The sequence below is a fragment of the Alligator sinensis genome, unplaced genomic scaffold, assembly GCF_000455745.1.
Source record: "Alligator sinensis unplaced genomic scaffold, ASM45574v1 scaffold853_1, whole genome shotgun sequence".
NCBI classification, from domain to species: Eukaryota; Metazoa; Chordata; order Crocodylia; family Alligatoridae; genus Alligator; species Alligator sinensis.
The window spans coordinates 658991-669736 of NW_005842005.1; the positions used below are offsets into that span (position 1 = coordinate 658991).

The 10746-nt window shown below is 40.3% G+C and overlaps 1 protein-coding gene across 1 annotated transcript in view; it reads right to left on the bottom strand.

The window, feature by feature from the left end:
* Positions 1–5014: 5014 nt before the first annotated feature.
* MSH4 (mutS homolog 4) overlaps positions 5015–10746 on the bottom strand; it is a gene marked incomplete at its 5' end in the record, with an annotated part of 65812 nt that continues 60080 nt past the window's right edge. Inside the window, 2 exons of the mRNA XM_025201813.1 lie at positions 5015–6931; positions 7903–7991. Of these exons, the coding sequence (XP_025057598.1) occupies positions 6746–6931; positions 7903–7991 (275 nt within the window). The remainder of the gene's footprint in view (positions 6932–7902; positions 7992–10746) is intronic.

Sequence of the window (10746 nt, forward strand, 5' to 3'; positions counted from 1 at the left end):
CATTCCTGAACACGTGTATTAAACACATGTATTTCACCAAATCACACCATAATTTACAGATTACCATTGCTTCTATGTACACAATCTGTTTTAGAGAGAACCTTTCATTTTCTTCACTTGAAAACATACTATTCCTCATCCCCCCAGGCAAGCAATGGTGAACTTGATCATGAAAGGCTGTGGTTAGACCCGTACTATTTGGGTTACAAGTATTGCTGCTTTTCCTTTTGTAAATGAAGCAGTAGAGAACTTGACCATTTTCCCAGTGTGTTACACACACATTTACTAGTCAAAAGTAGAATAGCGTGATCAGGAAATGTGCATTGTATAGCTCCTTCTGGGAAAGTAGTGGCTTAGAGCAATTAGTATACGCAAAGGCAGTATTAATAATTCTGAAAAGCAATGGAAATAAAATGGGATATGCCATATTAGAAGCATAAAATCTGTCAGCAGTGATTCACAGATTGTTAGGGGCTGGAAGGGACCTTGCAGATTATCGGGCCCAGCCTCCCCCGCTCTAGGCAAGAAGACAACTGGGGTTAGGTGATCCCAGTGAGGTGACTGTCTAGTTTCCACTTGAAAACCTCCAGGGTAGGTGACTGCACCGCATCTGGAAGGAATTTATTCCATAGTCTGGACACCCTGACTGCGAAGGAGTTTTTCCTGGTATTAAGCCTACGGCTTTCCACAAGTTTGTATCCATTGGCCCTGGTCTTCTGTGGGGCTACCCTAGTGAACAGTTGCTCACCAAGCTCCTGATGCACTCCTCTGATATAGTGGTAAGTTGCTATCAAGTTCCCCCCTCAACCTTCTCTTCTTTAGGCCAAAGAGGCCCAGGCCCCTCAGCCTTTCCTTGTATGGCTTGCCTTGCAAGTCCCTGATCATATGGGTGGCTCTTTTCTGAACCCTCTCAAGTTTTTCCATGTCCTTATTGAAGTGCGGTGTCCAGAACTGGACATAGTACTCCAACTGCGGTCTCACCAGTGCTGAGTACAGCAAGAGTATCACTTCCTTAGATTTACAAGAGATGCATCAGTTGATGCATGCCAGCATGTTGTTTGCCCTGCTGACCACTGCCTCGCACTGATGGCTCATATTCATATGATGGTCAATCATTACCCCTAGGTCCCTTTTGGCTGTGGTGCAAGTCAAGCTGTCACCACCAAGCCTGTATGTATGTTGAGGGTTGTTTGCCCCCCAGATGGAGCACCTTACACTTGGAAGTGTTAAACTTCATCTGGTTCTGGTCTGCCCAACCCTCAAGCCTGTCCAGGTCTGCAACCTATCTTCTGATGTGACCACACTGCCCCATAACTTGGTGTCATCTGCGAACTTGGCCAGCAAGCTTTTCACTCCCCCATCCAAATCATTGATAAAGATGTTGAAAAGTACCAATCCAAGCATGGACCCCTGAAGGACACCACTGGCCACTTCGCACCAGGATGACACAGATCCGTTCATGAGAACTCTCTGGGTCTTACTGTGTAGTCAATTTTCCACCCAGTGAACTGTCGAGCAGCTGAGCCCATAATCGTCCAGTTCTCCCACAAGGATATCATGGTATGCTAGATCAAAAGGCTTTTGGAAGTCTAGGTATATAATGTCTACCTTGTCTCCCATGTCCAAGTGGCGAGAGACCTGGTCATAGAAGGAGATGAGATTGGTAAGACCTACCCACAACAAAGCCATGCTGGTTGTCATTCAGAATCTCACCTTCTGCGAGCGTATCATACATAGATTCCTTAATGAGCTTTTCCAGGATTTTCCCTGGGATGGAGATTAGGCTGATTGGCCTATAGCTGCCTGCATCCTCCTTCTTCCCCTTCTTGAAGATGGGCACAATGTTGGCCCTCTTCCAATCCTCAGGGATTTCCTCTGTGTGCCACGAATTCTGAAAGAGCTTTGCCAGGGGGTCCGCGATGATCTCAGCCAGCTCCTTCAGCACTCTCGGATGGAGTCCATCCAGTCCTGCTGACTAGCTTTTCTTGCTAGTCTAGCTTTTCTAGCCATGTCTAGCTTTTCTAATTGGTATTGCACCCACAATGGGGAGGCTGTCATTCCCGGCATGTCCCCTATGAGTTTTATCTCACTTGACTTTCCCCTTGGTCTGGTGAAATACCGAAGCAAAGTGGGCATTCAGGAGTTCAGTTTTTTCCTGAATGTCAGTTACCAGCTGTCCCGAGGTGTTAAGAAGGGGTCCCACACTTCCATTATTTTCCTTCTACTGTCTGCATACCTAAAGAAGGACTTCTTACTGTCCTTGACTCCTGTAGCTAACCTAAACTCCGTCGTTGCCTTGGCTTTCCTGATCATTTCCCTACTTACCACTGTTGTGTAGTCCTCCTTGAGGACCATCCCTCACCTCCACTGTGTATACACCTCTTTTTTCTTTTTTAAGAGAACTGCAATGCCCCTATTAAGCCAGGAGGGCTTGCCAGCCCTTCTGCTGCCTTTCCTCTTTGCAGGAACAGTTTTCTTTTGTGCTTTGAAGATCATATCCTTGAGCAACAACCACTCTTCATGCACCCCATAAGAAGCCATCTTATCTTTAAAAAAAAATGCATATGAAGGGATGATCAGCAGCTGTTCCCTACCTGTTTTTCTCATTTTCTTTTCCTTGAGAACTAATCATCCATGAACATCTTATACCACAGATGCCATTAAATTCATTGTGTTAAGATTGATGGACAAATTGTTAGTTATAACTAAAAAGTTATAAAATGCTCTGTAGATAAATACTACCTGCATACTTGGTAAACTACCCTGAGCAGGGGGTTGGACTAAAATGATCCTAATAAGGTCCCTTTCAGCTCTACTTTTCATAGCTTATAAAATCATTAAATCAGCCATTGAAAAACACAATGGGGGAATTCTAAAAGAAGTTCTTACCATCTTCCTGGTTTTACCTGCTGTTTGGTGATGCTGCTTTCCCTTTCTAGCCAGGCTGGAATATATTCAGAGCAACATATCCCTCCCAAATAAATTTTAAGTCCTTGATCCAAACCTTACAGGCACTAAAGATTCACAGTGAAAGAATTGGCATAAGGTAAAGCAAGGTGGAACCTCAGGGCATTTTTACACACGCAAGAGCCCTAGCACTGAGAGCTTTGAAAAACGCCTGATGCTGCGATGCTTGCAGTTGTATAAGCAGCAAAATGCGCATTAGCGATGATAAAATGGTGGCAGCGCGCTTTTGAAGTAAAACACATCAGAAGTAGTTTAGTTCAAAAGCACACTGCTGCCATTTTCTGTGTGCTGATGTGCATTTCACCACTTATACAACTGCATGTGGCACAGCACAGTTTGCCTCAGCTTGTGTGCAGAGCAGACTCAATTAGTGAAGTCTGCTCAGTAGTGGCTGATCTCCAGCATGCTGCAGGATAGAAAAGTATGTGTATAAATGTCCAAGACTGGCTGATCCAGAGAATAACCATTTAGTCTCTAAGATGCAACCCTGCCTTGACTTCAGACTAACATAGCTAGCCACTGTTCTACTAATGAAAGAACAGCAACTTAAGTTTTTTAACATGGGCAAAGGAACGTATTTTTCTCTAACCTTGCCCATCATCAGCTGAACAACTGCAGTATTTTTGCTCTAATATTCCAAAAAATAATTAGCCTGAGGCAGAAATCTTGCATGGGAAATTTGTCTGAATAGTTGAAATTTTCTCAGTTGCAAAATGACAGGCAACTGCAAGCACTCCCTTATAATGGAAACTATGGGTCTATGCATGTGCTCTAATGTGTTCTAATTGGAATGCATCGGAGTAGATGTGATTAATCTAATTAGAACATTCTAGCATGCTGCAGCATCCCACGTATTCAGCGTCCCACACAGGGATGCCACCAACACATCACCAGAATATAGGACGGCCCCTTGGCCAATCAGCAGTGAGGGGCAGGGCTGCTTCCTACTTGGCCAATCAGCAGTAAGGAACAGGGCCAAAGGGCCCCTTGGCCAATCAGCAGCAAGGAGCAGAGCCACCACCTGCCTCCCTCACTGCCTGGCTTGGAACCCCTCTCCTCCTGGCTGTGCACTACCCTACCTCTAGGCACAGTCAATAGAATCATGTGAACAAATGATGGACTTGTATTTCTACCAAACAACTGAAAGGACTTTTTGCTGTCTTTAGAAACAGACAGGGGACAAAGGGCTTAAAAACAGGACAGTCTGGTATAAAACAGGACCATTCTAGTCCCATGTGGGGGCACCTTAACTAAAGCTCATCTAACAAGCATTAGTCAAAGCGCCTCAGAGCCATTTTGAAATGCGGGATGTTTAATACGTGTAACGCTGCAGTGTTTTAATTAGAGTGGCTGTGCAGGAGCCAATCTAATTAATATGTCCCCTTCCCACCCCAAAGCACGTGTATAGACACCCAAAATCTTACCTTTAGGTGCTTCTACCACCTCCGCCCACAGTAAGAGATTAAAAACTAATCAGACAGATAAGATTTGAATAGAAGTATTATATGGAAAATTGGCAAAAGTGAATTTTCTTTTGTAACTTCCTTATTCCAACTTGATAACATCCTTTGTTTAGAATCTAAATTCTGTGAAGCAGAGACTTGTCCTATGTATACAAAATACCCTATCATGTTTTGTTTCCTATGTAAATTATACACTAAAATAGGGAGGAAAAACATTTTTATTCAATGGGATGGCTGTGTTCTTTTAAACTGATTTATAATCAACACAAGCTCTGGAAACTCCTGGGAAACACACAGTTGCTAATTTTATATATTGTTTATTGACATTTTGCATTCTACCAAAACGCTGTTTTCTTTTTCTTTTAGGTAACTGACATGGCCTGGAAGGAGAATGGGGAGAGGGATATTTTAATCTGGAAAATAAAACAATGTTTTGTTTTGTTTTAATTTGCACAAGTTCAAAGAATTAAAGCTAAAATATTCTCTCAGCAGAAAAAAAATCCTTTTATTTTTTAAAGCTTTTGATTTTTGTCAGGACAACATGTAATCCCAACCTTGTCCACAAGAAATCAAAGAGTTTGGGCTGAAACAAAAGTGCTGAAATGAATCAAACTGCAGAAAATTTAGACTTTAAAAGTTTTTTTTTTTACAGGTGTCTTTAAGATGTAGGAAGTAAATAATAACATATGTTCAAGAAAAAAGTAAACTACTATAATTTAGAATAGGCATTTATTAAATGTTAAACAAATACTTAAATTATAAAATTATATTGTTTCAAAAGAAACATCTTACTTTTTTAGCTAGACTGAACTTCCACATAGGTCCTTGAGGAGGAAGTAGGCAGAACCTATTCCTTTTGAATCTCCCTTATGAGGTAGAGAAGCACTCAGTAACTCCAAGAGTACACCTCAGGCCTCATTGGCTAAATTGCAACTGAATACATTTTCAGCAAAAGTGAACTCCTGAGCGGTAAATGTCCTGCCTTACCTTTCAATTTGTGAAACTAGACATTAACATAAGAGTGAAAGTTACTATAACAAATTATTGTTAAATTCACAAAGAAAACAAAATAGAACAATAGAACTGAAATAACTCTTCCTCTGGTCTCTTCCAGTCTTAAGGTAGTAATCTTGGATGCTACTTGTAACTAGGTGTAAATGTGTTTTGACAAAGAGTTCAATGCCAATGCCTTTTTTAAAAAACAATCAACCATCAGTAATGCTGAAGTAGAAAGCCAAAACACATCCCATTTTTATCAGGGAGTCATCCACAAAGACTAAAGAAGTAGTTGGCTTCCCACAACTCCCTATTAATGCTGTTGTCCATTCCTCTTTCCCACAGGAGCTATGTCTCTTAAACGATTTAACCCAGCTCCATGGGATGGAAAAAAAAATGTATGACACACTCTGCATAACATCTAATTTTCTATTTTGAAACATACCTATTCATTTTCCTCTGCTGCTACAGAAATCATAAAGTGGAGCCCCCACTATACCCAGAGTCTGAAAATGGGGCTTCTGCTCTGAGTCTTTCATCATTAACATACCAAGCATTGTCCATCTCATGGCCATTTTCTCAATGGGCATGTAGACTTCAGGCTAACAGGCACATTCTTCTTTTCCCAAATACGTTCCAGAGTAGATTTGTTAGCCAGCACTGGACAACTGTAACAAAGCTGGAGGGACACAGGGGAAAAAGTTCATCCTGTAATATCATCCTCTTGAATGAGACTATCATAGTTGTGCAAGCAAATGAGCAACAAATGAGTTGGATAAGAACTCCAAATCTGGGGAGGAAGCAGTCTTGAGTTGTTAGCCAAATGCTGAATTAAACGTTATACAGAAAATAGGTGGAATTCCCCCCGAAGAATGAGCAAACTCAGTGGCTGCACAGCAAGGGAGAAAAGTATAGCTTTTCTGCCCAAGTCACAGTGCCAGTTTTTCGCTGGCCAAGATCTCTTATACATCTGTATAAGATCTGTATACTGTATAATACTAATGCTGAACTATCGAGCCTTGAGTAGTTAAAATACTATTTGCATTTGTCTCTCTCAAAATAAATAAAGGGGAATATTATTATTATAATACTGATTTCCATTATATAAAGCAGATGCTTCTGTTTCAAATTTGCTTCAGAAGAATAACTTGGCATATAATCACATGTGGAGACCATCTATGAGTATGACAGTAATGAGTATAATTTATATTAAATTGAAAGTTTTTTTTTTAATGGAAAACTATTGCTAACAATATGGTGTGATAGACAATAAGCCTTGTCTTCACCGTAACAATTAGTCTATTACCATAATTCATACACTACAGTTGCCCTTCAGTTTGCCCAAACACTGGACAGTCAGCTTCATACTTTTTCTTCAGGCCTTTCAAGTATATTCGCAAGCTGTCTGGATCCAATCGAGAGTTCCTGGCAGTCTGAACAAGCCTTGTTGCCAGATGATAAACAGCCCTCTGTCTTAATGTCTCGGGAGTGCTTCTTTGTCTTTGCTGTTCTTGAAAATACACACAGCCTTTAAAATGTGAATTTCAACATTCACTTATTAAAATAGTAATGTTAGCTCTTTTTGTCTGTTCCATTTCTAGGGAGCTGATCTACCATTTGAATTTAAATCTGTAGTACTAACTAGTACTTCCAAACCATAATGAAAAAACGGTTTTGTACTTGATGGTGCTCTATAAACCCCTTGGATCTGCTTCCAAAAATACAAAGTCTAGGTTATGAAACTAACACAAGAATTACATGACAAATCAATTTGGAATCCACATTATGAACAGTTTCTTAATATACAAGTCTCCGATAAGAAGTTATAAATGTTATTAATTATGGATTTTTTTTCAACACTTCATGGAATGAAGATTAACTTCCTAAAAGTATAAAGAGTCATCCCCAGAGGTGGTGTCTTGGGCAAACCCTACAGAGGTGGGGGAGAAAGGAGACAGGATGGGGAGAGCACTGGAGGAATGTGGGGGGTTGGGCATAGGAGTCTTACCCATGCCGGGGATGCACAAACAGCCACCCCCAGCTGCTGCTCTTACAGTAGCAGCACAGAAGCTGTACATCTGGCTGCTGCAAAGCCATAGGGCTGCTTTTGCTGCCAGGATGTAGACAGGGTTTTGGGGCGATTCCCTCCTAAGTGCATGCTCTGCTCGCCCACCCCTAGTTATGCCACTGATTATCTCTACCTTTCCCATAATGAATTTAATTGACATGTTAGTTACAAGTAACATTAATCTTCTTAAAAAAATTCTCAGTGATAATACTATAACTTCCCCATGAAGATCTTATTTCTTACACGTGCCATACAGATGGAGTTCTGTAATACATTTAAGAAAATATAAATAGTTAAAAAAAACTAGACAGTGCACTAGACCTAAACCTCTACACTAGCTATGATAACATGTTGGAAATGTGTGTCTTCTAAGACTACAAATTCCAGTATTATAAACTTCCTACAAACCAGAATTTGTCGAGTAATATGATTTGTGATATTCTTTGCATCCAAAATTATTGATGGAGGTAGAGAGGAAACTTCTGCAGCTTTTAAACCTAAACAAAACAGACAGAAGTTCTTTACTGACTGTGCCAGAACAAACTGTTAAGATAATCAAAGCATCATTGTCTTAAATGAAGTGTTTTGAACCCCCCCACAAAGATTTATTTCCTTCTTGCAAGTGCCCTCTTCTTTGTTTATGAGTTCAGTAATTCTCATAATAGAAGAAAAAACTAATAGACGCTTATGAACAACAAAAGCTAATTCATGTCTACTCACAATCCATGGCAACATCTGCTCTGACATACGTATATTCAAACGAAGTATTACGACACCTCACCGCTAAAGACATTGTCAGAATCTTATCAGCTGTGATATTAATTTGGAGTATGGACAGTCTCCACCCCCTTTGCTAGAATGGGGGAAAAGAAGCCCTCACTGTGAAGATTAAAAAGGCAAAGATTGAAGAATAAGGTCAGCAGCCTTCAATTTCCATTTCCTTTCAATTTGACAGGCTGTTCTGGCCACAAAGAAAGAACAAATAGTGGGCAAAGTAAAAATAGGGAGCATAAGGGAGAAATCAACCTGGATAGCCAATATTCAGGGGTGGTGCAAATAGCCAGTGCTTTCCATCCTTCAATTTTTTCAGTCCCCAGAAACTGAAAAGGCACCTCTGAGGCCTCAAAGACTGCATATCAAAATATTGCCAATAGCAGTCCTGCTACAAAACTCTAGCGCTTGATCCATCTTCTAATCCTGGATGGCTGGATGGTTATGGCTGCTGAAAAGATTTTCTTCTCTGTAGGTGAGCTGCCTGCTTTGGAAACTGATAGTTAATAGTGGGACTTTCAGGAGTCCCCAAATTTCCCCAAAGTTGTTCAATGTGATTTATTTAGATAGGCCTGTTAAAGGTTGTATCTATGACCCAACTTTTGTTTAAAATAAAAGGAAAAACAGAAGGTTCAGCCAAACCTGTCTTTGAATTGAAGTTCTTGATATTTTTAGGGATTGTATGCATGGTTCAAGATCATTTTCAAGTTTAAATTAAAATGGCAAAAGACATCCCAAAAACAAAGTAAACATGACCTAAAACCAAGTTAGGAGAAAGTGGGCATGTCTACACAAGACACAATGGTGCAGAAGCAACAAGCCACTGGGCTGTAGCTCGTTGCTACAGCCCGCAGTAGCATTGCCAGGCACTAACCATGCAGTGACAATACAGTGCAGTACTAATGAGCTATGGCGTAGTAGCATCAGGAAAAAAAAGTGTGGCACAGTACTGCACAGTAATACCAGTTACTGCAAAGTCATTTAGTACTTGCTTTTGCAAGTACTAAATGACTGTACATGTAGACATGGCCAGCGGGGAGCAAATCCACATCTTTGTGTACAAAATACCACTGCTAAAGCAGTGTCCTCAAAGTATTATTTAATTATCCTGTCGCTCCAATAAAAGTCTACAATCACAGTAACCATAAATATGGATGAGTGATAGCAGAACATCAACTAACAACCCCGCAACATGGAAGATCCTGAATTTTGCTGTTTGAAGTGGAAACTTCACAACATGAAGAATAAAGAAGCTAACCTCAACAGAGAGATATACTTTCTAAGCCTATGCAAGAACCCAACATCATTCCCAGAAGACTGAACATCTACAATCCTCTGACTACCCCACACAGTTCCAAAGATGCTTCACAACTATGCAGGAGAACTTCAGAAAAAACTAGAAATCATCTCCTTCATATAACCTACTCCAAAAGAAATCAACTCAAGAAAATCAACACATGCTACAACAACCTCAAAAGAGATTAAACTGGATATCTTCCCATACATTGTATAATGTATACAAAAAGACTACCAAAGGTTTGTTATAACATTCATCCAATACAAAAAGAAGAGATGGTACCAATTACTACAGGAACAAGTTTTCCAGCCAGAAAAACAACCCTCAGAAAAACACCAGGAATACCTTACAGCATTTCAACCTCATACTTGATGACAGTGGAAGGAACCATTCAACCCTCTAATATTATCAATCTCTTACCAAAGCTGAAAAATCTGTCCTGTATAAAGGCCATAATTTCTGTTCAGAAAAATACCCAAATAAGATACTACAATGTGGAGAACTAGAAGAAATTTTTGAATGACTCCGTCTGAAGGAATATTTCCACAACCAAAACAAATCCACTTTCAACACTACTTCATCCTGTGACAACATCAATAAAAATATTAATGCCAAAAAATCCAAAAAACCCTCAGATTGGACACCTTACAGTGGATGAAATTCAAACCTCAACCGCTATATTAACTGCTTTGGAGAAAGAATGAATAGTGAAATACTCAACAACAAAACCACTATAGCAGCCTCTCCCTCTCTCTAGGGCCATAGAATCTCTAAGATCCAACCACCAAATAGTAACAAAACCAGCAGATGAAGGGAGAGCTATACTTATCCTAAATTGTGAAGACTACATAAAAGAAGCCAACAAACAACTCTCTGACACCACCTACTACAAAAAACTAGAGGAAGATACAACTCCCCTTTTCACCTCATAACTACCATCACATCATTTCCATCTGAATTATAAGAAAAACTGCAGACCCTGATCCCTCCATTACCCAATCCAGGGACAATTTACATGCTCCCTAAAATCCATAAATAAGGGAACCTGGGCAGACCTATCATATCCTACCATGGAACCCTAACTGAACAAATATCAGGTTTCATTAAATCTGTCCTAAAACCTCTTGTCACCCAAAGACCAAGTTTTATCCAAGACACAACAGACTAGGTGACATGCGGGGGGG